General features: G+C 55.2%; 3 protein-coding genes across 9 annotated transcripts in view; all 3 read right to left on the reverse strand.

Moving 5' to 3' along the window:
* SETD1A (SET domain containing 1A, histone lysine methyltransferase) overlaps positions 1-13,327 on the reverse strand; it is a 28,128-nt gene extending 14,801 nt beyond the window's left edge. The window contains exons 1-12 of one of the 4 annotated variants that reach the window (XM_030797990.1): positions 12,324-13,327; positions 11,410-11,574; positions 11,103-11,198; positions 8,761-9,031; positions 6,966-7,087; positions 6,196-6,425; positions 5,061-5,910; positions 4,136-4,921; positions 3,464-3,640; positions 2,932-3,019; positions 1,028-1,185; positions 802-889 (exon numbers count right to left, since the gene is read on the reverse strand). In XM_030797990.1, the coding sequence (XP_030653850.1) occupies positions 802-889; positions 1,028-1,185; positions 2,932-3,019; positions 3,464-3,640; positions 4,136-4,921; positions 5,061-5,910; positions 6,196-6,425; positions 6,966-7,087; positions 8,761-9,031; positions 11,103-11,198; positions 11,410-11,559 (3,016 nt within the window). In that variant the 5' untranslated portion in view covers positions 11,560-11,574; positions 12,324-13,327. Of the gene's footprint in view, positions 1-801; positions 890-1,027; positions 1,186-2,931; positions 3,020-3,463; positions 3,641-4,135; positions 4,922-5,060; positions 5,911-6,195; positions 6,426-6,965; positions 7,088-8,760; positions 9,032-11,102; positions 11,199-11,409; positions 11,575-11,813; positions 11,860-11,905; positions 12,017-12,163 lie in introns of those variants that run through there. The other 3 variants (XM_030797995.1, XM_030798000.1, XM_030798004.1) reach the window with 3 other exon arrangements.
* Positions 13,328-13,782: 455 nt separating this feature from the next.
* Positions 13,783-25,058, reverse strand: part of FBXL19 (F-box and leucine rich repeat protein 19) — a 31,857-nt gene continuing 20,581 nt past the window's right edge. For 2 of the 4 annotated variants that reach the window (XM_030798156.1, XM_030798146.1), the window contains exons 10-11: positions 23,726-23,944; positions 21,906-23,621 (exon numbers count right to left, since the gene is read on the reverse strand). In XM_030798156.1, coding sequence (XP_030654016.1) covers positions 23,443-23,621; positions 23,726-23,944 — 398 coding nt within the window. In that variant the 3' untranslated portion in view covers positions 21,906-23,442. Of the gene's footprint in view, positions 14,095-15,358; positions 17,120-21,169; positions 23,622-23,725; positions 23,945-25,058 lie in introns of those variants that run through there. The other 2 variants (XR_004026704.1, XR_004026701.1) reach the window with 2 other exon arrangements.
* ORAI3 (ORAI calcium release-activated calcium modulator 3) lies at positions 15,359-21,617 on the reverse strand. The gene is made up of 2 exons (XM_003280448.3): positions 21,170-21,617; positions 15,359-17,119 (listed from the first exon to the last, which is right to left on the reverse strand). Exons 1-2 carry the CDS (start codon positions 21,395-21,397, stop codon positions 16,460-16,462), a joined length of 888 nt encoding a protein of 295 aa, XP_003280496.1. The 5' UTR covers positions 21,398-21,617; the 3' UTR covers positions 15,359-16,459.

Here is a 25,058-nt window from a genome sequence, read left to right on the forward strand (position 1 = left end):
GTTCGAGACCAGCCTGGCCAACATGGTAAAACCCCATCTCTGCTAAAAATACAAAAATTAGCCAGGTGTGGTGGCTCACGCCTGTAATCCCAGCACTTTGGGAGGGTGAGGCAGGAAAATCGCTGGAACCAGGGAGGCGGAGGTTGCAGTGAGCCAAGATCGCATCACTGCACTCCAGCCTGGGCAACAAAGCGAGACTCCATCTCAAAAAAAAAAAAAAAATCCAGGTGTGGTGGCTCATGCCTATAATCCCAGCACTTTGGGAGGCTGAGGTGGGTGGATCACCTGAGGTCAGGAGTTCAAGACCAGCCTGGCCAACATTGTGAAACCCTGTCTCTACTAAAAATACAAAAAATTAGCTGGGTGTGGTGGTGGGTGCCTGTAATCCCAGCTACTAGAGAGGCTGAGGCAGGAGAATCGCTTGAACTCAGGAGTTGGAGGTTGCAGTGAGCCGAGATTGCACCATTGCACTCCAGCCTGGGCAACAAGAGCGCAATTCTCTCAAAAAAAAAAAAAAAAAAAAAAAAAAAAAAAAAAAAAAACAACAACGTTCTGCCAGGCTGTCCTTTTGGACAGCTATGTCTCAGCAGAAGAGGGAGCAGGAGGGAGCATTCTGAGCACTGAGCTTATTGCCATCAAGGGGCCAAGGGTTCCTAAGAATGTGGCCCAAACAGATGCCCTTGCAGAGGGCAAAGGTGACCCACAAGCCCAGCAGGAAGGTCACGTGGGCTCAGAAAAGGGCTAGCCAGGCAGCCGAACCCCTCCTCCGAGCCCAAAGTCGATTCCACTGTCTGTGCTCACCATCCGACACCCCTGACTCCTTCTTTGTGGTATCCACAGCTTCCTCTCGATCTTCATCTTCCTCATCTTCCTCGTCATCCTCCTCATCCTTAAGAAAAAAAAAATGGAGACTAACAGGAAAGGGACAACTAGTCCTACACCAGGCACAGCTGCCTGGGCTCCAACCACAGAGATGCTGGCTATGGGGAAGTAGGCTTCGGCTAGGAGCCGGCACCCGAGCCCTCACCTTCTCCGAGGAGGACTCCTGGGACGCCTCCTCCCCTTCACTGTCCAGAGCAAAGGACTTGCGGTGCTTGCCCTGGGTCTTGCCTCGCTCTTCATCCCGTTTCGGGGGCTTGGTCCCCGGACGTCCGGGCTCTCCAGCCTCCTTCTCTCGCTCAGGGTCTAGGCCAGCAGAGTGGTAGTTGAGGAAATTTACCATCAACCACAAAATACTTGCCCTGTGCAAGGGGCTTTACATATACTATTACCAATCTTCCTGATGGTCTTCATTTTACAGATGAGAATTTGGAAGCTCACCAGAGAAATTCAAACACCTTAGTTACCTCATGTTTCATAGTTTTGTTTTTGTTTTTGAGACGGGGTCTTGCTCTGTCACTCAGGCTGGGGTGCAGTGGCATGATCACAGCTCACTGCAGCCTCAACCTGCTGGGCTCAAGCGACCCTCCTGCCTCAGTCTCCTGAGTAACTGGGACTATACAGGGGCATGCTATCACACCCAGCTAAGTTTTTAAAAATTTTTGTGGAGACAGGGTCTACCTATGTTGCTCAGGCTGGTATTGAACTCCTGGGTTCAAGTGATCCTCCTATCTCAGCCTCCTTAAGTGCTGGGATTACAGGCGTGAGCCATCGTGCTTGGCATATATATATATATATATATATATTTTTTTTTTTTTTGAGACGGAGTCTCGCTTTGTCGCCAGGCTGGAGTGCAGTGGCAAAATCTCGGCTCACTGCAACCTCTGCAGCCTGGGTTCAAGCAATTCTCCTGCCTCAGTCTCCCAAGTAGCTGGGACTATAGGCACCCGCCACCACGCCTGGCTAATTTTTCTATTGTTAGTGGAGACGGGGTTTCACCATGTTGGCCAGGATGGTCTCGATCTCTTGACCTTGTGATCCGCCCACCTCGGCCTCCCAAAGTGCTGGGATTACAGGTGAGCACCACCTTGCTTGGCTTTAATATATATATATACACATATGTGTGTGTATACATATATATGTGTGTGTGTGTATATGTGTATATATGCATATATATGTGTGCACATATAAATATATATACGTACATATAGGTATATATATGCATTTTTTTTTTTTTTGAGACACAGTCTCATGCTATCACCCAGGCTGAAGTGCAGTGGCATAATCTTGGCTCACTGTAACCGCCACCTCCTGGGTTCAAGTGATTCTCGTGCCTCTGCCTCCCAAGTAGCTGGGATTACAGGTGAACACCACCATGCCTGGCTGTTTTGTATTTTTAGAGAGACAGGGTTGCGCCATGTTAGCCACGCTGGTCTTGAACTCCTGACCTCAGGTGTTCCTCCTGCCTCAGTCTCTGGAAGTGCTGGGATTACAGTCAGGAGCCACTGCGCCCAGCCCACACAGTTTTAAATATGTCCTGTCCATTTGATCTTGTATCATTTTCTGGTCGGGTGGAAGAGGGAGCTGACTTGTTATGCCTGGCCCAAGAAAAGAGTATGAAGGCCAGTGGGTCTCCAGGGAAGCAGATCTGACTCAATGGGCAAGTTTCCAGGCCATGGTAGCTATTAAGCAAGGGCTCAAACTCAGGCAAACTAGGAGGAAGGTGGTAGGAGGGCATTAGCATCAGCTGGGAAACTTGGGGAGATGCCTCGTTTAACTCGGAATTCTGTGATTCCAAACACTGAATTTCATGGGTGGAAAAACCCAAAATACAGAAAATGTAAATCAGCAGAGCAGAGAAAGACCTGCAACTACAATCCGGGGAATAACCCTACCTGGTGCATCCCACACGTCCCAGAACTGCTGCATTTCAACCCTGCACCTCCACCTGGCTCTGCCCTCAGGACGACCTGACCCCTTCATCCCCACCTCTTGCTCTCACATCAGAACCCACACAGCACACCCCTTCTCCTTATGCCTGACCCTGCTCACCGTCTTCATCTTCCTCAGCAGGAGTGGAGGGACGAGGCCTCTTTTCCTCACTGGCCTCGGAAATTTCCGATGGCTCTTTCCGCTTTACCTGGGGGATGGGGAAAAGATGGGGCCTGTTTAGAACTCAAACACTCAGGCAGAGCACGATGGCTCACTCCTGTAATCCCAGCACTTTGGGAGGCCAATGCAGGTGGATCACCTGAGGTTAGGAGTTCAAGATCAGCCTGGCCAACATAGTGAAACCCCGGCTCTACTAAAAACACAAAAATTGGCCAGGCATGGTGGCGGGTGCCTGTAACCCCAGCTACTCGGGAGGCTGAGGCAGGAGAATCGCTTGAACCCGGGAGACGGAGGTTGCAGTGAGCTGAGATCACGCCACTGCACTCCAGCCTAGACAATAGAGCAAGACTCCATCTCAAAAAAAAAAAAGAAAAAACTCAAACACTCATGGTTCCTGACCACCCCTACCCCAAGGAAGGAGGCCCCCTCTCCCTCTCCCCACCATACCCCATAAAACGACAGTTCTGAGTACCTTGAATGAAGGCAGCCGCAGGGCCCCTCTCAGCCCTGACCCAAAGGCGAAGGCCTCAATGCCCGTAGTGCCCCCGCTCTTGGCCCAGTCCACGAGGGACAGCAGGCCAGGCTCCTTCAGCTTCATCTTCTCTTTATCCTCCTCCTTGGCTTGCTGCTTGGCCGCGTTCTGGAATGGCTGCAGGCAGCAGTGGGGCTGAGCCCCAGCGCCCAGAACCCAGGCATTCCCTCCTGCCTGAGACCTACTCCCGGACCCCAGGAATACAGAACGCATCTACTTGCTGCTCCATATCTTGGTCACACCTGTCCCAGCCCCCACACAGCATTTTCTCAAAAGTCTGCTCATTTCACCCACCAGTAAGAAATAGCCACCATTCCCACTTCACAAATGGCAAAATGGAAGACCAAAGCTTGAAGAGACCTAAGGGCCTTGTCCACCGCAAGCAAGCAAGCAATGGAGCCAGGACAAAGCTCTGCTGCCTCCCAGGCCCATCTGTGCCTGCTTCTCTGTCCCCTCAATTCCCCTGCCCAGCCAGGGTGGCCTGGAGGGCCTGTGGCCTCTCTCCACTCGCCTCTGTCACCTGTCTCCTCTGAGCTGTGCAGCCTGGAGGAGCCAGAGGCCCATTTCCTCCTGCAAAGCCCAGGGCTCCCCGGTCCCAGGCGCTAGCCTCACCTTGGCCTTCTCCTCCTTGCTCTCCCACCACTGGTCAAAGGCTCCGAAGGCCACGTTCTCCACCATCTTGCGGTTGAGGTCTCGCTGCATGATGCTCTTCATCTCCTGGACCAGCATGGCGAGCACACGGCCCACAGTGCCTGCTGTCGGGAGGGTCTTGCCCTCTGCCAGCTCTGCTTCTTCCCTGGGTGGCAGCCGGGCCTCCTCTCCCGAGACTGAGGAGGAGGGCAGGGGCTCGGCTGCCACGGGCATGGGCAGGTGGTAGGCCTCCCGTGAGTATGCCCCTCTGCCCTCCTGCCCCTGTGCATATAGAGCATAGGGCAAGCCATAGGCTGCCTCCTGCGGGGGTGGAAATGGGAGGAAGGCCTCCCCAAAGGCCCCACTGGGGGGGCCAGCTGAGGTGGCAATCAATCCCTTGCCCTGCCGCAGCTGATGGAGCCGAGTTAACATCTGGGTCTGCATCTGGAAGGACATGGGCATCCCTCCCCACTGAGCCCCAAGTCGGTCCATGAGCTCCAGGGAGTTCACAAAGTCATAGATGTGCGGGGGTGGTGGAGGAGGTGGGGGGTACTCAGGGGGCGGCGGCCCATCAGGTCTGGGTGGGAGGAGGTAGGCAGGTTGGTGGGGAGGATAACCAAGAGGAAGGGATGCCAGGTAGGGAGGAGGAGGCGGCGGGGGAGGGGGAGGCGGCGGAGGCTGCTGAGGGGGCGTCGGGGCCGGAGGGGGTGAGCCACCCCGGTCGTCGTCGGAGATCTCCATGTCGTCTCCAGAAGAACATGGAGAAGCCTGCGGGGGCAGAGGAGGGTCACAGAAGGCTTCTGCCTGTCCCAAGCCCTACTTTCTCATCTGGTTCCCTTCCCTCTCCCCTAGGCCCAACCCTGACTCCCAGAGCCCAGGTGCCTCCTCTGGCTGACCCCAGCCTCACCTGGTTCTGTCCATTTGCCTTGGGAGACTCCCGGGTGGCCCCTGGCTCCCCGCTCCCTGTAGGTGCCACATCCTCAAAATTAGCTGGGGCTGGAGGGGGTGTGCAGGGCCCATGCCCTGACCCAGAAGGCACCTCACTTCCTGCATCTCTGGCCCCAAGGCTCACGCTGCTGTTCTCTTCCTCCTCCTCTGTGTCAGAGGCCAGGAAGGAAAACTTGGAGCGCTGCTCCTTCAGCAGCATCTCGATGCGGGAATCCAGGCTGCTGTGCTGGGCAAAGGGCACACTCTCATTGGTGGTCTCCGGGGCTGGGGAGCCAGAGCGGGCAGGTGAGGCTGGGCGGGGGGAAGTCCGAACTTCTTCTCTCTCAGGGCTGGGCCCTCCTCCACCCCCGCCTCCACCAGGTTCTGGAGGCTCCGGGGGTGGAGCCTCTGAGGCAGGAGGCCGGTAGTCCTGGTCGGTGGGCCGGCTGGGCTCGGGGGGCAGGTAGGAGGTGTAGGAAGGTGGGAAGCGCTCAGCTGTATTTTCAGCAAAAGGGGCTCCAGGGGGTTCCTCCCGCGTGGCCCGGCGTGGTGGGTAGGAAGTATGGCGCTGGTAGCGATTCCAGCTTTCATAATACGCTGGGTAGTTTGCATCAGAACTACGAAACTGAGAGGACGAGGAGGAAGAGGACGACGAGGAGGAAGAGGACAATGAGGAGGAAGAGGCGGAGGATGAGGCAGTGGCTGCAGTGGTGGCGGCGATGGCCGTGGAGGCGGTTGTGGAGGCTGAAGATGCAGAGAAGTGGCGGCGGGAAAAGGCATCTTGGTAGCTGTTCTCTGACCGCCGGGGCTTGAAGGAGGTTGAAGTGGTGCTGGAGAAGAAGCAGGGGAGTTAGCTGGGCTCAGCTCTCTATGAGCAAACCAGAGCATCCTGGGTCCCAAGGCCCAACGCCCCGCTATGCTGCCCTCAAAAGAAGAGCTATATGTTGGGTTCCTAGCTAGTGTGTTCCCCGAGGACAGCAATTTGTTGACTGAATCCACAGAGAAGCTAGGACAAATTATTTCCAACTCCCTCTTGGAGAGACTCTGGGCTTCTTCTTCCCAGTGGCAGCTCCCAGAGTTTGTGGGCGGGGCCCCAGGCAGGGTCTGCCCTGTACCTGCTGGAGTAGGCGGAGTCCTGAGAGTAAGGGGTGCTGCCCCGAGACGTGTAGGGGGTTCCTTGGGAGGACTGAGGGGTGAACTGGCCAAAGGAAGATGGGGTATCTTGTCGACTGCTGGAGAAGCTTGTGTCCTGGGAGCAGGGGGTGCCGTTGCCAGGAGTGCCCACCGCAGTGGCACCTGCTGGGTAGGCAGCTGTGTCGGAGGAAGAGCGGCGGCGGGATTCGGCCTGGAGGGACAGAGCAGGGCAAGGAGAGAGGAATGGGCTCAAACACCACTTGAAACCTGCCCTTCCCCAAACCAGGAATCCTAGTTCCCTCTTTTTTTTTTTTGAGATGGAGTCTCGCTCTGTCGCCCAGGCTGGAGTCCAGTGGCATGATCTCGGCTCACTGCAAGCTCCGCCTCCCGGGTTCACCCGATTCTCCTGCCTCAGCCTCCCGAGTAGCTAGGACTACAGGCGCCCGCCACCATGCCCGGCTAATTTTTTGTATTTTTAGTAGAGACGGGGTTCCACCTTGTTAGTCAGGATGGTTTCAATCGCCTGACCTCGTGATCCACCCGCCTTGGCCTCCCAAAGTGCTGGGATTACAGGCGTGAGCCACTCCGCCCCGCCCCTAGTTCCCTGTCTTTTGAAAGCATCTCAGCAGCTTTGCTTGGCTCTTCTTTGTTTAACGGGGAAGCCCGGAACTGCCCGAAGATTGCTCCTGCTCCGGGCACCCGGGCACCATGCCCACATGGCTAGGGGCTGTGGCAGCCACAAACTTCTCACCGTCTCAGTGGCTGCACCCGAGCCTTGGAACTTCTCACTCAGGGCCTTGCCCCCAGTGGGCACAGTCTGAGGGGTGTAGGAGCCATTGACAATTAGTTCATAGTATTTCATTCGTTGTTGTCCTGGAGGGAGGGAAATGGGAACCAATTGTCAGATGGAGACACTAACTCCTTCCTAATCTGGTATTCCTGCTTCTTTCTCAGGCCTCAAGTTTCCTACAATTTCTTGGAATCTGGGTTTCAGGATTTCAGTTCTCCTACCATAACTCTACCTTTGGGACCTTCTACCTCATCTCTACCTCTGAACTACCACAAACAACATATTTTATGACACTTCACGATTTATCAAAAACACTTTTACTTATTTTACCATGTTGGATCACCAGAAGGGAAGCATCAGTATCTTGTTCTATAGGCTTAAAAGTGACCTACACAAAGTCACAGAATTGGTCATTGGAAAAATTGGAATTCAAACCCAGAGGCTCCATCACCCCATGCTCTTTATCCTGTAAACTAAAGCCCGCAGAACAGCAACCCGGGGACTAACGGAGCCCGCAGGAGCTGTGGAGTGAACACCTCAGAAACACCTTATGAGGAACGAAACATGATATTTAAAAACCAAGAGATTTCACACAAAAACCCAGATTTCTGGCTTGAGTGCAGTGGCACGATGTAACCTCCACCTCCCAGGTTCAAGTGATTCTCATGCCTCAGCCTCTCGAGTAGCTGGGATTATAAGCATGAACCACCACATCCAGATAATTTGTTATTTTTAATAAAGATGGGATTTCACCATGTTGACCAGGCTGGTCTCGAGCTCCTGTCCTCAGGTGATCCGCCCACCTTGGCCTCCCAGAGTCTTGGGATTACAGGTGTGAGCCACTGCATGCCTGGTCCTGGCTTTCTTTTACAAATCAAATTCAAGAATGTTAAACCTCATTTCCACTTGCGAACTGGCCAGTGCCTACTAATGGCTGCCTCCTCCAGACAATACTGCAATCTGCAGCTCGCCACAGACCCCACTGCTCCCCATCACTCAACACAGAAGCCCAGACCACCTCGCTTGCATTCACAGCTCCTTTACTCTCTATCTCAAATTTCCAAACCAAAAAACCCAGAAAATCCAGTATTTCTGAGAATCTGGCATCAAAACCTATATGGGTTATAGAATGGCACATAGAAAGATTAAAAAGAGGCCAGGCACAGTGGCTCACGCCTGTAATACCAGTACTTTGGGAGGCCGAGGCAGGCGGATCACTTGAGGTCAAGAGTTCAAGGCCAGCCTGGCTAACAGGATGAAACCCTATCTCTGCTAAAAATACAAAAATTAGCTGGGCATGGTGGCGTGCAAATGTAATCCCAGCTACTCAGGAGGCTGGGGTGGTTGAGCCCAGGAGTTGGAGGCTGCAGTGAGGAAAGATCACGCCACTGCTCTCCAGCCTGGGTAAGAGAGCAGGATCCTGTCTCAAAAACCAACCAACCAACCAACCAACCTGACCTGGGCTGATTTACTATAATCTATTCATCTTACCTAGTACAACCCTTCATATGATTTTTTTTTTTACAGATAGTTATGTGCTTGATTATGGCCTATTGCCCAACCTTGCTGGAGACACCACACACACAAAAATCCATGCACCATAATTCCACTCTAAAATCTGATCTGATTTCAGAAACACAACTGGCCCCAACAGTTTCAGATCATGACCCTGGGTGCCTACCTGACCCTGACAGGCATTTGCGTGTACAACCTCCGCTGGAGGCCAAGCCTGAGTGGCAGGCAGAGGAGTCCTCACCTTTGATGTCAAGCTGGGCATGGATGATGTTGCCCATGACGGAGGTAAGGTGGAGGTTTTTGACCGTTTCCTTGGCGCCCCGAGTGCTGGTGAAAAGCACACGGGCCAGGCCCAGGTGCTTGCGCGTACGGGGGTGAAGGAGGATCTCTACCTCTTCCACCTCACCGTACTTACGGCACATATCCTTCAGGAAGGTCTCCCGCACGTTGTCATTCAGCCTTGCAAAAGTCACTTCCTTCAGTGGAATCTGTCCAATATAGAACTCGTCCAGCTGGGGAAAGAACAGGAGTTGGTATGGCGTCTCAACACTGACCACTGCTCCTTTGTCCTTCGGAAACTTTAGCAAGCTCCATGAAGTCAAGAGAGAGGTCCAGGAAAGTGAGGGACAAGGGAAGGGGCCCAAAATAAGGGATCCATCAGACCTGACCCCTTTTCCCTGAATTATTCTCACCATAGAATAACAGCAAGAATTAAGAACAGAAACGTGCAAACTAGGCTGGGTGCGGTAGCTCACACTTATAATCCCAACACTTTGGGAGGATGAGGTGGATGGATCACCAGAAGTCAGGAGTTCAAGACCAGCCTGTCCAACATGATAAAACCCTGTCTCTACTAAAAATACAAAAAAAAAAATTTAGCTGGACATGGTGGTGGGCACCTGTAATCCCAGCTACTCAGGAGGCTGAGGCAGGAGAATCACTTGAACCTGGCAGGCAGAGGTTGCACTGAGCCGAGATCACACCACTACACTCCAGCCTGGGCAACACAGCGAGACTCTATCTCAAAAAAAATAATAATAATAATAAAAAAAAAAAGAAATGTACACACTGAGTAATAAACATACGTGGAGAGAACGAGCTACAGGGCAATGATTCCCCAGCTCAGCCTTTACTAGGTAACTACCATGAACGAGGCACTGGAAATACAGAGATAGAAAGGAAGAGATTCCCGTACAGAAAAGTAGCAAGACACGCACATACAAACACAACACGACCCAGTGGCAGCTGACGCGTACGTGGTGTTCTGGAGCCCAGCGAAGGAAACCTTTGTACAGAGTATGATCAGGGAAGAATTCATAAAGATGGTGTCATTCTTACTGAGATTTGGGGATTAACAATTCATCAAATGACAAGAACCCCTAGGACATGGAAATATAAAACAACTTGGTGTTTTTGAAAAACTGCAAAGCGTATGGTGTGGATGTAACACAGGGGTGTGGTGTCAAGGCAGAGGATAAGGCCAGGTCAATAACCATACATGTCAATGTCCCAAAACATGGACTTGGCAACAAAAGGAAAACAAAAGAGCAGTGAAGCCAAAGAGACAAATGACAGCAAGGCAGAGGAGAAACTGAGGCAAGAACGAAGGCAAGGAGACCAGGTGAAATGAATACCAAGGTCTACATTAAGTGGCAATAAGAATAGAAAGATGAAGAATAAAAAGGAAAAGAGCCAGGAGGATTCGGTGACCGACTGTGAGAGAAAAGGAGAGAATCACAGGCTGCCAGGCTGTACAGCTGAGTCGATGGTACTGCCATGTATGAGTAGAGGATAAATGAAAAAGGTAGGTTAAGGAGGTAGATAATTTGTTTTAAATCCCTTAAACCTGAAACGTGTGGTCTCCAAATGAAACTGTCCCCCTACTAGGCATACAAGCCTGGAGATATTGGCTGGAAACAGATATTTGGAAGTCATCAACATTTAGGTAATAGTTGAAGCTGTGGGTGTGAAAGAGATTGTCCAAGTGAAGTGTACAAAGTAAAAAAAAAAAGAGAGAGAAGAAGAAGAATGAAGGGACCCCACAGATAATTTATTTAGAAAGGAAGAATAAAGAATCAGAGAAGGAAATGAAGAACCACCAGTGTTCCAGGCCCAGTTCAAGGCCTGAAGCATATCCTGCCTAGGGTGGGGAATGGGAGTCCTCCAAGGAAACAAGATGGAAATGACATCGCCAAAAGAGAGGTGGGGAACAGTGCAACTCAAGTAGGCAGTGGCCTTGTCACTCCCCTTGACTGTCAAGGAACTGGGAGATCCCACTCTTGTGTGCTATGATGCACTGTCTAGGAATATACAGTGATACGTATAGCAGCTAAACAGTCTTTACCTCACCCTTCAAGAAGTCAACACCCCAGCTACCAGGGATACACTTAGGACATCTGACCTGTACCTTTCTAGAAGATTAAGTGTACCTCCTGTCCAAAACAACTGAGTCTCACAGCCTCAGAGGTTGCTAGATCTGGCTGAGACCCTTTCATTGGAAACCCTTTTATTCAGCTATAGTGCCAAGACGCATCCTCCACACCCTCTTAGGACTACCACATCAGGAGCCCAGCAGACACTTACCTTAAACTTAGGGACTGGGAGGGAAAAGTCTCTGTTTTTGGACCTGACATGGCAACGGGGGTCTTGGAGGTCTTCGACTGGTATATACTTTGAGTCCTAGGAAGGAAAGCAGCAGCAGAAAGAGAGCTCAGGGTGAATCCAGGCTGGGGAGCTCTAAGCAGCCCACCTGGACACGCACATGCAAAAGAGCTGGGTTCAACTGCCCACTTTCAAGAAGGCAGGCTACCGTTCTAGGTGCTGAACAGAATCACAGAGGACAGGGGCACCTGGAGCTCCCCAGATGGCAAGCAAAGGCCCGGGCACTCACGTTGACACTGAAGTGGACTCCATCATAGCGGTACACCTTCTGAGAAGGCCTGCGCAGGGCAGGGTCCAAGGCAGGATCCACGATGAGCTTGTAGTTCCGCCACTGGAAGCTCGGGGCCTTCTGCCCATCTCCCCCACCTTCCTGATCCATCTTTGCTCATTTACACTGTTAGGGACAGGGGGACACGCAAGAAGGGTCAGGACTTGGGCCTGACTCCCCTGCCTTTCCTCATTGGCCAACCCCGATTCCAGGTTCTCCCATCACTCCAGTTTCCACCCCTCACCCTGACCCAGGGCTCCCCCAGATTCTCCCCTAAGTACCCTCTGTTTCGCCACAACAACCCAGCCTCTCTCCACCTCCCAACTCTACTGTCAGGCCCCCAGGCCCGTCTCGAGCCCCCTTACCTTCCCGCTCTCCCTAGCGCGCGCCCCACTTGGCCTCGGCGCAAGACCCCTCCCCCGCCCCCTGCAGGCCCCGCCCCCTCCCGCCTCCTCACCGGCCAGCGGCCCGGGCCGAGCCCGGCCACGGCTCCCACACACCCGCTCTCGTCCCGGCGCCCCGATCCTCCGGCCGAAAGGTGGCACCTCGTCGGGGCGCTGGAAACACCGCGAGACCGAGCCCGAGACCCGGCTTCGACCCCGAATCCGGGCGGGGGGTGGGGGGAACGCGCGCCGCTGCCCTCTCCTCCCGCCCCGGCGCGTTCTGCACCCCCCCAGCAGGTCTCCGCGCACGCGCGCCGCGCGGCCCCACTCACCCGCTCCCGTCGAGCGGCTCGCCCTCCCCCCACCTCGCGCGGCACCTCAGCGGCGCGAGGCGGCGGCAGCGGCAGCGCGAGACCCGGCCCCGCAGCGGTGGCGGCGGCGGCGCCCCCCCACCACCACCTCCCCGGCGCGCGCACCAAACACCACCGCCACCTGCGCGAGGCCCAGCGGACACAGGGTCTGCATTCGCACTTTCGCCACAGGCGCTGCCGGGGGACCCACGGGGCCGAGGGTAGCGGCTTCGTCTCGGCCGGCGCCCTGGGAGGCTCGAGAGTTGCGGCCCAGGGAGCCTGGAGATTGGCCGCATCCCCCGGAGAGTCGGCTTCGCCACGACGATCCAGATGCTGCGGCCCGGGATTTTGACGAATCGGCGGCGACGAAAGCTGCGACTAGTCCCTGAGGAAAAGGGGCGGGGCGCAGGGGAGGAGGCAAGCCAGCGCTGGGGAACCTTCAGTGGCGCGTTCGGCAGACGCAGATTCACCGGGCGGGCGGGGCGAATCGCTGGACAGGATGCGCGCCGCCTTGCTCCTGTTCCCCGTCCCTTCCTTGTACGGCCAAAGTCTGAGAGGCTGCAGATTCGCCACTGTTCCCGGCCTCAGCCGTAGCCTCCCCTTCATCCGCCTTGGTGGAGTCAAGAAAATAACGGCCCGTTAGCCAATCCCTGCTGGCAGAGTCGACAACTTTTTCTGGATTTTTCTTACTGGCCCAAGTGAGAGAATAGCCCGCTTCTGACCCTGGGGAAAATGCCTCCAGCCCAGCGCTCCTCTCAGAGTCCGATGAGAATTTTCAGCCGAGTATCGAGGGACCCGAGGAATTCTGAGGATCCGGCCTGGCGAATCTGCGGATTCTGCTGTGGGCGGGGCCGAGTCAAGGGGCGGGGCCAGGGTGTGCGGAGCCTGGGACTTAGGGGGCGCCTTCGGGAGGACTCACGAGGACTCACCCGGATGGGAGGGACAGCCGGGAGGTGGAAAAACACAACCGTGAGCGGTGACTCAGGCGGTTTGCCCCGCCTCGCACATAGATGCAGGGTGCCTTTCCTTCCCGTTATCGCCCTTGAGCGTCTGGCTGCTTAGGATACCCATTTGCCAGATGGGGAGGGTGAGGCCTGTAGAAGGTACCCTAGTTTGCCGTACTCAAACCCACCATTAGTGGTTAAATCCAGGGACTGTCTCAAGGTTTTCTGATGACCCTAGTGGGGCCTAAGTGCTCTTAAATGGGCCCTGTAATAATAAACGAGGTCAGACAGGAACGGGACTGGACTGGTGTGTCCTCCTGGCGTCATGGTCCCAGTGCCCGCTTCTTTGGCTATGGCGCCCTATGCTCACGGGATGCCTCCGCACAAGGGCAGCAGCGGCCCAGGCCTACCCCTGGAACTCGGGCTAAGGGCTTCTGAAGGCTGGGCACCGTTTTGATCCCGTGTGGACGCAGGCACTCCCGGGAGGTCCCTTTTCCTGAGCTGAGGATGCCCCAGGCTCCTGATATGTGTACATCAGGCCCTCGCTATATGGCCTTGGGCAAGTCATTGACGTCTCTAAGTTTCGGAGTCTTCCTTTAAACTTGTATGTCAATTTGTACACATCCGAACAGTGCAGAAAAGACCCTTAGAGCCTGGTTTATGCAAATTCACCATTTTAAGTAATAGGAAAAGGTGGAAGGGAGACTTATCCAAGGTCTCATACCACAAGATAGAAGAAGATTAGGACTCTAAAATTTTGAGGGAAACAAGGCTGAAAAAATTAATTTACGTGGAGGCATAGGTGTTGAGATCAGATTCCTCTCTGTTCTAGTTGAAAGGCACTGGTTCCTTTTCTCATATCAAAGAGAGATTCCCATGTGAGGGGTAGATAGTCCAAGTTCAGTTTCATGGACTAGCTGTGTGGTTTTGAGCAAGATCTTCAGCCTTCTCGGGCCTGTTTCCTTATCTCTGAAATGAAAATGATAAAGAACGCTTGAGGTGTTGTGGGATTTAAATAAGATAACCTATGAAAGGCCCCTAGTATGTGGTAGTTGCTCAAGAAAGAAACTTGAGGCCAGGTGCAGTGGCTAACACTTGTAATCTCAGCACTTTGGGAGGCCAAGGTGGGAGGATCCCTTGAGCCCAGGAGTTCAAGACCAGCCTGGACAACATAGTGAGACCCTCCTCTCTACAAAGAAAAAAAAATTAATTAGCTGGGTTGGTGGGACGTGCCTGTGGTGCCAGCTATTTGGGAGGCTGAGGTGGGAGGCTCATGAGCCTGGGAGGTCAAAGCTGCAGTGAGCCAAGATTGCACAGCTGCACACCAGCCTGGGCAAGAGAGTGGGACTCTGTCTCGGCTGGGCGCAATGGCTCACGCCTGTAATCCCAGCACTTTGGGAGGCCAAGGCAGGTGGATCACTAGGTCAGGAGATCGAGACCATCCTGGCTAACACAGTGAAACCCCATCTCTACTAAAAATACAAAAACAAAATCGGCCGAGTGTGGTGGTGGGCACCTGTAGTCCCAGCTACTCGGGAGGCTGAGGCAGGAGAATGGCGTGAACCCAGGAGGCGGTGCTTGCAGTGAGCTGAGATCATGCCACTATATTCCAGCCTGGGTGACAGTGCGAGACAGAGCGAGACTCCATTTCCAAAAAAAAAAAAAAAAAAAAAAAGAGTGCTTATACTAAACACTCAGGGAGGGCTGGGTGTGGTGGCTCATGCCTGTAATCCCAGCACTTCAGGAGGCCAAGACAGGTGGATCACCTGAGGTCAGGAGTTTGAGACCAGCTTGGCCAACATGGCGAAACCCCGTCTCTAATAAAAATACAAAAATTAGCCGGGTGTGGCAGCACACGCCCGTAATCCCAGCTACTCAGGTGGCTGAGGCAGGAGAATTGCTTGAACCCAGGAGACGGAGGTTACAGTGAGCCGAGATCGTACCACTGCACTCCAGCCTGGGCAACACAAGACTCCATCTCTAAATGAATAAATACTCAGTGGAAGAGATAGAGACTCTGAACTCAGGGACAAGAGTTCAAAGCCTGTGGCCTTGGAATAACTCTCCCCATTCAGAAGCTGTTGGCCCTTGTTAGCATCTGACAGGGTTACACCTGAAACCCACTCCCCTCCCAGGTCCTGTCCACCCAAACTTGCCACCACCCAGCTCTTGGGAACAAGTAAAGTTATCCTAAGAAGGCCTGCCCCGCATCCCCTTCACAGCAACAGGGACATCTGTGAAACACGATTTATTATATAAAAGAAGGTGCATCCAAATTCAGTGTCAGAAGAGCTTTGTATTCCAAGGGCTAAAGACTGGACCTTCTCCCTTAAAACCTCCTCACCCAATCCTTGCTAAGGACTCAGGCCTGGGGCAGAGGCTGTCAGTCTCTAAAGACCCAAGCCCTGGCCCAGGAGGGGGAGAACAAGTTTAGTGCATAGCGTGGGGCTAGGGCAGTGGGTCAGGCACCATCCCTTCTGTGAGTGGCCACAGGTCACCACGGTTGGGGAAGGTGGGGAGCTTGAACCTCCAAAGATAGGTTCGTTGTAGGACAAGCTAGACCAATGCCTGGGGTAGAAACACCCAAATCCCTCTACAACAACTAAAGCAAGAATGTGGAACCCATCGAAATCTTCCCCCAAAATGCCAACCATAAAATAGATTCTACAGAAATAAAGCAAGGAATCCCAGCACTTTGGGAGGCCGAGGTGGGAGGTTCACTTGAGCCCAGGAGTTTGAGACCAGCCTGGGAACATAGCGAAACCCCGTCGCTACAAAAAATACAAAAAAATTAGTCGGGTGTGGCCGCACACACCTGTAGTACCAGCTACTCACTACCTGGGAGGCTGTGGTGGGAGAATCTTTTGAGCCTGGAAGGTCAAGGCTACAGTGAGCTGTGACTGCATCACTACACTCCAGCCTGGGAAACAGAGACTGTCTCAAAAAAAAAAAAATCAAACCAACAGTTGGCTGCCTTCTGACCTTCACATCCTGTATAGGAATGGAAATGGTGGCTAAAGTCAGCACCAAAGGTCCCACAAGCTCTCCCTGCCTCCCCTCTACTGTATGATCCTTCAACTGAGGCCAGCCCAGGTGCAGAGTAGCTTGAAAAACCCAAGGCACAGACTGATGGGGAAAATCCTTGGGAATGTGGGAGCTGCCCCAAGGCCCAGGCCAGAGGACCCTGCAGGCAGGAATCTGAACTCTGCCTGAGAGTGGCCACTGGAAGTGGCTCCAGCCAGGGGATGGGGGGATGAGGTCTGTAGGCCCCTGCGGCCTCTCACAGACCCCGGAGGGAGGCAGTGCTTGCAGTGAGCGGTGGCTAACACCAGCCTCACACAGCCTGCAGCTCCCCCTGCAGGCGATTCAGTTCCTCTAGTTCCTGCTTGTAGCGGTCTGTCTTGTGTGCCACCAAGGAGCGGTAGAAATGCAGGGCAAAGGCCACAAACACGAGCCCCACGGGTACCATGATGGCCGTGGAGGCCATGGCTGCTTGCCAGCCTGGCCCATGGGCCCCACCACCACCACAGGCTTGCCGGGGTGGGCAGGCTGGCTCAGCCTGGGACGGTGCTGCGGACGCAGAGGATGGTGGGAGATTGGAAGCTGGACTAAGGGAGGTAGCCACTGGTGCCAGAGTCCCGGGCACCCGGGATGTGGGCACCATGGGGGTCGGTGTGTCCAAGGGAGCCCCAATGGGCACAAACTTGACCCAACCAACCAGGACAACTTCAGCAAGGAAGAGAAAGGTGCCCAGGGCAGTGGAGAAGCCCCAGGCCAGCTCCACATAGCGGTGCAGTCTCTGGTGTGGTGACTGGTGGACAGAGTTGAGGTTGTGGATGTTGCTCACAGCTTCAATGTGGGGCAGCAGACACGTGGAGACCATGAGTGCAAACAGGTGCACAGCCACCAGCACGGTGGTGCAGGCACTGAAGGCCACCAGCAGGCCTGGTGGGTACTCGTGGTCGCTCTCCAGCTGCACCTCCACCATGGCCACCTGCAGGGACAAGAGGGGATGTACTGATCTCCCCATAACCTCCTCAACTGTAGAAATTTTTTCCGCCTATTGGGATACATCACTGGTACATATCCCTAGGACCTAGAACTGTGCCTGGCAGAAAGCAGAGACATTCAGTCTCTGTTGAGTAAACGAATGGACAGCTTTGCAAAGGCTCTGTTCTGGTTTCCCCACCTGCCTATCAAGAGGGCTGGATGGGCCGGGCGCGGTGGCTCACGCTTGTAATCCCAGCACTTTGGGAGGCCGAGGCGGGCGGATCACGAGGTCAGGAGATCGAGACCACAGTGAAACCCTGTCTCTACTAAACACACACACAAAAAAATTAGCCGGGCGTGGTGGCGGGCGCCTGTAGTCCCAGCTACTCGGAGAGGCTGAGGCAGGAGAATGGCGTGAACCCGGGAGGCGGAGCTTGCAGTGAGCCAAGATTGCGCCACTGCACTCCAGCCTGGGCGACAGAGCGAGACTCCGTCTCAAAAAAAAAAAAAAAAAGAGGGCTGGATGGCCGGGCGCGGTGGCTCATGCCTATAATCCCAGCACTTTGGGAGGCCAAAGTGTGTGGATCACCTGAGGTCAGGAGTTTGACACCAACCTGGCCAACATGGCAAAATCCCATCTCTACTAAAAGTACAAAAATTAGCCGGGCATCGTGGCACATGCCTGTAATCCCAGCTACTCGGGAGGCTGAGGCAGGAGAACTGCTTGAAACCAGGAGGCAGAAGTTTGAGTGAGCCAAGATCATGCCACTGCACTCCTTTGCACTCCAGCCTGGGCAACAGAGCAAGATTCTGTCTTTAAAAAAAAAAAAAAAAAAAAGGGCCAGATGACATGTTTCTAACAGGTTTACTGCATAGGGATCAAACAGCAGATTCTGGAGCTGGGCTGCCTGGGATCATTCTCTGCTCTAGCTGTGTAATCTTGAGCAAGTCAGTTCTCTGTGTGCCTCAATTTCCTATCTGGAAATGGAGATTGATAACAGCACCTCCCTGCCTTATAGGGTTGGTATAAACATTAAATGAAATATACATGAAATGGGCTGGGAGTGGTGGCTCACGCCTTTCATCCCAACACTTTGGGAGGCTGAGTCGGGCGGATCACCTGAGGTCAGGAGTTCAAGACCAGCCTGGCCAACTTAGTGAAACCCTGTCTCTACTAAAAATATAAAAATTAGCCGGGCGTGGTGGTGTGAGCCTGTAATCCTGGCTACTCAGGAGCTTGGGAGGCTGAGGCAGGAGAATTGCTTGAACCCAGGAGGCAGAGGTTGCAGTGAGCCGAGATCGCGCCACTGCACTCCAGCCTGGGCGACAGAGTGGGACGCTGTCTCAAAAAAAGAAAAAAAAAAAGAAAGGAAAGAAAGAAAAAGAAAGAGAAAGAAAAGAAAGGGAAAGAGAAAGAAAGAAAAAGAAAAAAGAAAGAGGAAAGGAAATGAAAAGGAAAAGCAAGAAAGAAAGAAAGAGAAAGAAAGAGGAAAGGAAAAGGAAAAGGAAGAAAAAGAAAAGAACAGTGCCAGGCACAGAATAAGTACTAGGTATGTGTTTGCTGTTCTTGCTATAGTGAATGCTGAAGTCTGAGGACAGAGTTTACAAATTGGCACACTGTGGACCACTGCCAGCTTGCAGACGTGTTTTGCTTGGCTCACACAGTGTGTTTCTTAAAAAATGGAAGACGTTGCCAACTTGTAAAACTCAAGAGATTTCTTATATCCCTATTTCCAGATCCCCCTGAAAACTTGGAAGAACTGGCCACACTTGGCCTGCGTTCCTGCATGGCAACTATCAGCTCAAATCAGTCATGGCTGCTCCCCTTGGAAAGGTCATGGGGTCTCTCTCTCTCTCTTTTTTTTTGGTAGATGCCAGGTCTTGCTATGTTGCCCAGGCTGGCTGGACTCGAACTCCTGGGCTCCTGGGCTTAAGCGATCCTCCTGCCTTGGCCTCCCAAAATGCTGGGATGAAAGGCGTGAGCCATCACCCCCCAATGTCATGGGGTCTCTTGCTTGCTAGTCCCTACCCAGCCAACTTGGCATACATATTACCTGCCTGGCCCTTTGCAAACATTTGAGTTGATGACCCTCTTCTAGGAATTTATAAATGTGGAGTCTGGAACCAGACTGCTTAGGCTCAAATCCTGCCACTTACTTGCTGTGGGACCTTGGGCAGGTGTCTTAACATCTCTGATCCTCAGTTTCTTCATCTGTAAAATGGCCAGAGTAGCAGTACCCACTTTGTAGGCTATAACAGATGACGTATATAAAGGCACTGAGGGCAGTGCCTGGTGCTTAGTGACAGCTGGATACAATTTGTATAATGCTACTCTAACTTAGGCCACCTGAGTTTCAGAATCCCACTCTCTCCCCATCTCTGGTCCTTGTAGGGTCTGTTCGATTGCTCTGGGCCTGGGGAAAGAAGGTAGGTGTAGAGGCTGGCGGGTGGAGGTAGGAAAACAGGGCTGAGTATTTTGGGAAATTGGGCCATAGCAGGTGTCAGGAGGTGTTTTCCACAGACAGGGATCTGGGCCAGGCTTAGTCCTGGTTTCTCCCAGAGCCTGGCCCAGCCTCAGTCACCCCTGCTAGGACTGCAGCCAGTCCTGTCCCCAGAACCTAAACCTCCAGCCCTTTGCTCCTGCGGAGAAGGCTCGGGCCCTTAAGCTGTCACCCCAGCAACCTGCACCTGCATATTCTGCCGTGGAAGGATTGTCTCCTTGGGAACAGGCTGGACCAAGGGGTTGACCTCCCTCAGCTTGGGTGGCTGCTCCCTTCCCTCTGCAGGCTGTGCAGATGAAGGGGAGCCAAAGCCCTGTCCCCAGGTGATGCCCCCATCATGAAAGGTAAGCTGGTCTGTGGATTCTGGGACCCCACATAGAAGACCATAGGCTTATGATGACCCTTAGGGTTAGAGAGTTTCCCTGTCATTGTTCAAATACGGAGGTTGTGGCACAGACGGGGCAGGGACTAGCCCAGATCCCCTAGCGCCATGGTCCCCGCCCCAAGCGCCTCTGATATCCACCCCCACAGGAGTGCGTTCCCCAAAGTACCTCCTGCAGCTCACTTTCTCCTTTTTCCTGGGGTGATGGTGGGGAAACCCCAGACTAACAGAGCAGCAACCCTGGGTCCCAGTTCATGCGCTCCTGCCCAGAGGCAAGGCTTTTACTTTCCACACCTGTCCAATTAGCAGGCTAGTCTTAGCCATCCTTGGTAGGTGACCTGCTCTGACATGCCTGGCTCACCCTGGGGCGGTTACTTGGCGGGCTACAGAGGGCGCACCCTCCATGATCTCAGTTTCCCACTGGCTTGCAAAGGGGGGTGGAGGCCTGTCCAGGGTCACACAGCTGGCCACAAGCAGGGAGGAGCCAGGACTGTGTCTGCTGATCCTCACCCTGGGACCTCCCTCCATCCCACTTCCTGTGAGGCCACCGCTGGGGCAGACCGTTAGCCGACACCCTCCTCCTGCCCCTGGGGTTTATCAGCTTGAGACTCGCTTATCAGTTTCCTCATCGGCCTCCTTCCCCAGCGGCTCCCTCCCAGGCATGATCTCGTCAGTTTTCCTGGTTGACACTAGCACCTCTTGGGCCCGCTGGAGAGTGGCCACCTTCCCTGGGACGGGCCCACCCTCAGCTGGGTGACCCTTCCACCCAGCTGATCCATCTCGAGCCCCCCACCTGTTGATGCAGCCCCCACCCAGCTGACCTGCCTTTGAAGCTGGCACTGGGACTTAGGAACCACTTCTGCCAGGAACAGGCTCCATCTGGACCACTCTGCCTCATTGTTGCAGTCAACCCCACTGGTGATTTGTTCACCCCACTCCCACTATGACACCTTTAGGACTTTCGTGTCCTCCAGTGGCCCCGTCTCCTGGGGTCCCCTGTACACACACATCCGTAAGAAGGGACTTGCTCAGTCCCGTGGGACCTTGTTCCTTCCCCCTTGATGAAAGCCCCCTCTGCCCTGTCTCCCTTGGAACCTGTTTACTTCGCCCCCCCGACCTGTGCCCCCCACGTGCTCTGCCCCCCTGGGTGTGACCCCTCCCGGCCCCTCACCATGGCGAAGCCCGAGAGCAGGGCAGACGTGCGGCTGGAAGCTTTGAGCTTGGCCCGGCTGAGGTAGAGGCGGCGCCAGCTGAGTGCCCGCAGCGAGTGCTGACTGGCCCCCATGAGGTCCAGGTAGCCGCGGTGCACGAACTCCCGGTACGTGGCCGAGCCTGCAGGGCTCTCGCCCTCAGGGTTCAGCGGGGCCTGCTCGCCCGCGTCCCCCTCGCCGCCCTTCATCCTGGGGGCGGCGGCACCAGGCGGTCACTACGGGGCGGAAGCGCCTCGGGGGCCCCAGTCGGGCCGGCCCAAGCCCGGGGGCGGCCCCATTCCCAGACAGGGCGAGCAGGATGCAGGCGGCGGGCGCCCAGGAAGAGGCAGCCCCAGTGGAGCAGGAAGAGCAGCGTCTGCGGGGAGCCCCAGGGGCCGGAGCGGGACAGCGGAGGCCAAAACAGGAACTGGGACAGAGGCGGAGCCGGGGCTAGCCACATGATGGGGTGGAGCCGAGGACCGAGTCCCCGCAGTCCCGGGCCCGCAGAGATTCCCCGCGACCCCTACCCACCAAGAACATTATCCAAGCGCCCGGACCCCACCGAGGTGCACGCCATCCCCAGCCAGCCCCCACCAAGGTACAGCTGGACACCCCAGGTATCCACACTTCCAAATCCCTCCCACAATGAGCCCAGTAGAGGTGAACCCACTCATCTGTAGGTAGGGACCCCGCAGATACACACACGAACTCCGCGGCCCCGGCTGGAAGATTTTGAGTTTTATAGCAAACCGTATTGTACAGACCCGGGGCCCAGGGGCCCAGCCCGGCTGGGTCCCCGGCTTGCCCCTCGCCGGGCTGCCTCTTCCCTCCCGCAAGCGGCCCCATCCTCAAGCCTCTCGCTATCCCCAGGCCCCACCCCTCCGGCCTTTGGTCCGCCCAGCCCTCCCCCCACCCGCGCACCTCCCTGTTACCTGAGGTATGTGGATAGATCTCCCCTCCCCTACATGGTAAGCCCCGGCCCCCCGGAGGCCTGCGCGGAGGGGCGGGACCTGGCCCGGCTCATCCCCCGGGTCCCGAAGCCCCACCCCGCGCTGGAAGAAGGGGCGGGGAAGGAGGGCCAGGAGAGTCTGTTACTAGGTTCCCATGGCAACTAAGAGGGGGCCATTTCCAGCCTTAGCACTGGCATCGGGAGGTGTCCGTTGGCTGCTATTTCCATGGCAACCAGGAGTGGCGGTTCCCTGGGCAAATGGGATACAAGTTTCCATGACGATGAAAGAGTGGGAAGAGCCAGGCTGGAGGAGTCCCATGGTCCCCATCCTTGGGCTGGTGCCCCCAGCCATAATACGGGTCTGGTGGGTGCCGCCGCTCAATACAGTAAAACAAGAACAAGCCTGGGGGTGGCGCAGTCCCAAATGGGCGCCCACTGGCCCGGTCTCAGTCCAAGCTGGTCCAGTCCCCTCACACCCTGGCTCCCCCAGGTCCGAGGTTCCCCCGGTTCAAGTAACACTTCAGTACAGATGAATGTTCAAGTATTGTGCGGAGAGGCGGGCAGGGGGTTAGGGCGCCCCTCGCCACTCCCCTGGGCCGCGAGCTGAAGAGCGGCTGCCCGCGGCCCCCACTCCTTGCAATAGCTGCCGTTTTCAGTGACGTTCAGGGTCAGGGGGAAGGAACTGAAGCCTGGGGAGGGGGGAAGCAGAGAGGTGACCCCCAAGGGGGTATTGCTGTTCCCACACCTGCTCTCATCCCTACCTCCAGCTCAGCCCCGGCTTGCCCCTGGTTCCCCTACCTCTGACACCTGGATCCCCAATTGCTCCTCCGGTTTTCCTTTTGTGGCCCCACCCCCACCCCCCACTCCAAGTAACTGGTCTTTGTTCCCTGAACCCTTGGTGGTCTGCTGTCTGCCCCGCCCCCCGCCCCTTCCACCTCCCCCAGCCCCTGGCTCCCATATCCTGTGTGTCCTTTCCCCATTCTCCCCCCCAACACTTGCACCATAACCCCCCTCCCACCGTCCCTTTGGCTCAGCACCCTCCAGTACCTCTGACCCACTCCCCCCAGGGGATGGACAATGAAGCAGGTAGCAGGGGGAGGACATGGGAAGGAGAAACCCCCAGAGATATCAGTGCAGGGGGGAAAGAAGGGGGTGGCTGGCTTGAGTCCCTGGGTGGGAATCCCATGTCACTGACACTCAAGAATCCCAGGGTGGTGAGGTGGGAACCTGGCCTCCCAGCAGGGGTGAAATGAAGCCGGAGGTCCAGGCTCCTGTCGAGTCCGGGGGAGGGTGGGGGGCGCCCAACTAGCTGTCCTTGAGAAGCAGCTTCTCCTCAGGGCAGCGGAAGGGGCCAGGGGGCCCGGCAGCTGCCAGCCGGGCACAAGCTTCAGGTGAGAGCTGGCGGCAGGAGCGCAGGTCTAGGCGGCGTAGACGAGGGCAGCGGCGGAACAGCGGGAGGCAGTGGTCCGTTAGGCGGTGGCAACCTGGGGATGGGGCAGTGGCAGCTGAGACCAGGCAGGTGAGCAAGGGGTTGGCACTGGCCGTGGGGACCCACAGGCTGGCAGGACGGACAGGGGACCATGCTTACCAGCAAGATTGAGGTGCACCAGGGTCTCGCGGAGTGGGGATGTGGGGGCCGTGAGGAGGTGAACACTGGGGTCCCCGACGTGGGCGCAGTGGCTCAGGTCCAGGGCGCTCAGCTGGGGTGCGTGGCGCAGCAGGAGCCGCAGGGAGGCATCTGTCAGCTCCAGACCTGCCAGGCGCAGTTCTGCCACCCCCTGCAGCCGACCACGGCTCTCTGTTTGCCCTGGGCAGCCAGATGAGAGGTCAGCACTCCTGGCCACTCCCATCCCTGCGCCCAGGTATCCAGACCATCTGCCCTCCACCTGCTTCCCACATAAGTGAGTGACCTGGTGCACTCTGCGGCTTGCTCTTCTCAAAAACACCCTCATGGCCTGACATCATCTGTCCACTCCTCACATTACCTCCTCGGAGCCTTCCACGATTATTGTATTTGAGACTACAGTATTCTGCCAGGCATGGTGGCTCACGCCTGTAATCCCAGCACTTTGGGAGGCCGAAGTGGGTGGATCGCAAGGTCAGGAGTTCAAGGCCAGCCTGGCCAATGTGGTGAAACCCCATCTCTACTAAAAATACAAAAATTAGCCGGGCATGGTGGCAGGCGCCTGTAATCCCAGCTACTCAGGAGGTTGAGGCAGGAGAATCACTTGAACCCGAGAGGTGGAGGTTGCAGTGAGCCAAGATTGTGCCACTGCACCCCAGCCTGGGCAACAGAGCAAGACTCCATCTCAAAATAAATAATAAAAGAGTCTGTGACCTCCCCTCCTCTCTCTTGCTAGCTGTCTTGCCACGTGACATGCCGACTCCTTCACGTTCCATCAAGAGTAAAAGCTACCTGAGGCCTCCCCAGAAGTTGAGCAGATGCAGGCACCACACTTCCTGTACAGCTTGCAGAATCCTAAGCCAATTCAACCTCTTTTCTTTATAAATTACCCAGCCGAAGGTATTTTATAGCAATGCAAAAACTAATGTAATTCTCCACACTCCTACCACTTCCTTGCGTCATTTTTTCCTCTTTTCTCACCATTTGACATATTATATGCATTTTTCTGACATATATACGTTTTCCTTTTTTTTTTTCCCCCCGAGACGGAGTCTTGCTCTGTCACCCAGGCTGGAGTGCCGTGGTACAATCTCGGGTCACTGCAACTTCCACCTCCCGGGTTCAAGCAATTCTCCTGCCTCAGCCTCCCGAGTAGCCGGGATTACAGGTGCACACCACCACGCCTGGCTAATTTTTGTATTTTTAGTAGAGACGGGTTTTCACCATGTTGGCCAGGCTGGTCTCGAACTCCTGACCTCGTGATCCACCCACCTCAGCCTCCCAAAGTTCTGGGATT

Source organism: Nomascus leucogenys, chromosome 2 (genome assembly GCF_006542625.1).
Source record: "Nomascus leucogenys isolate Asia chromosome 2, Asia_NLE_v1, whole genome shotgun sequence".
NCBI classification, from domain to species: domain Eukaryota; kingdom Metazoa; phylum Chordata; class Mammalia; order Primates; family Hylobatidae; genus Nomascus; species Nomascus leucogenys.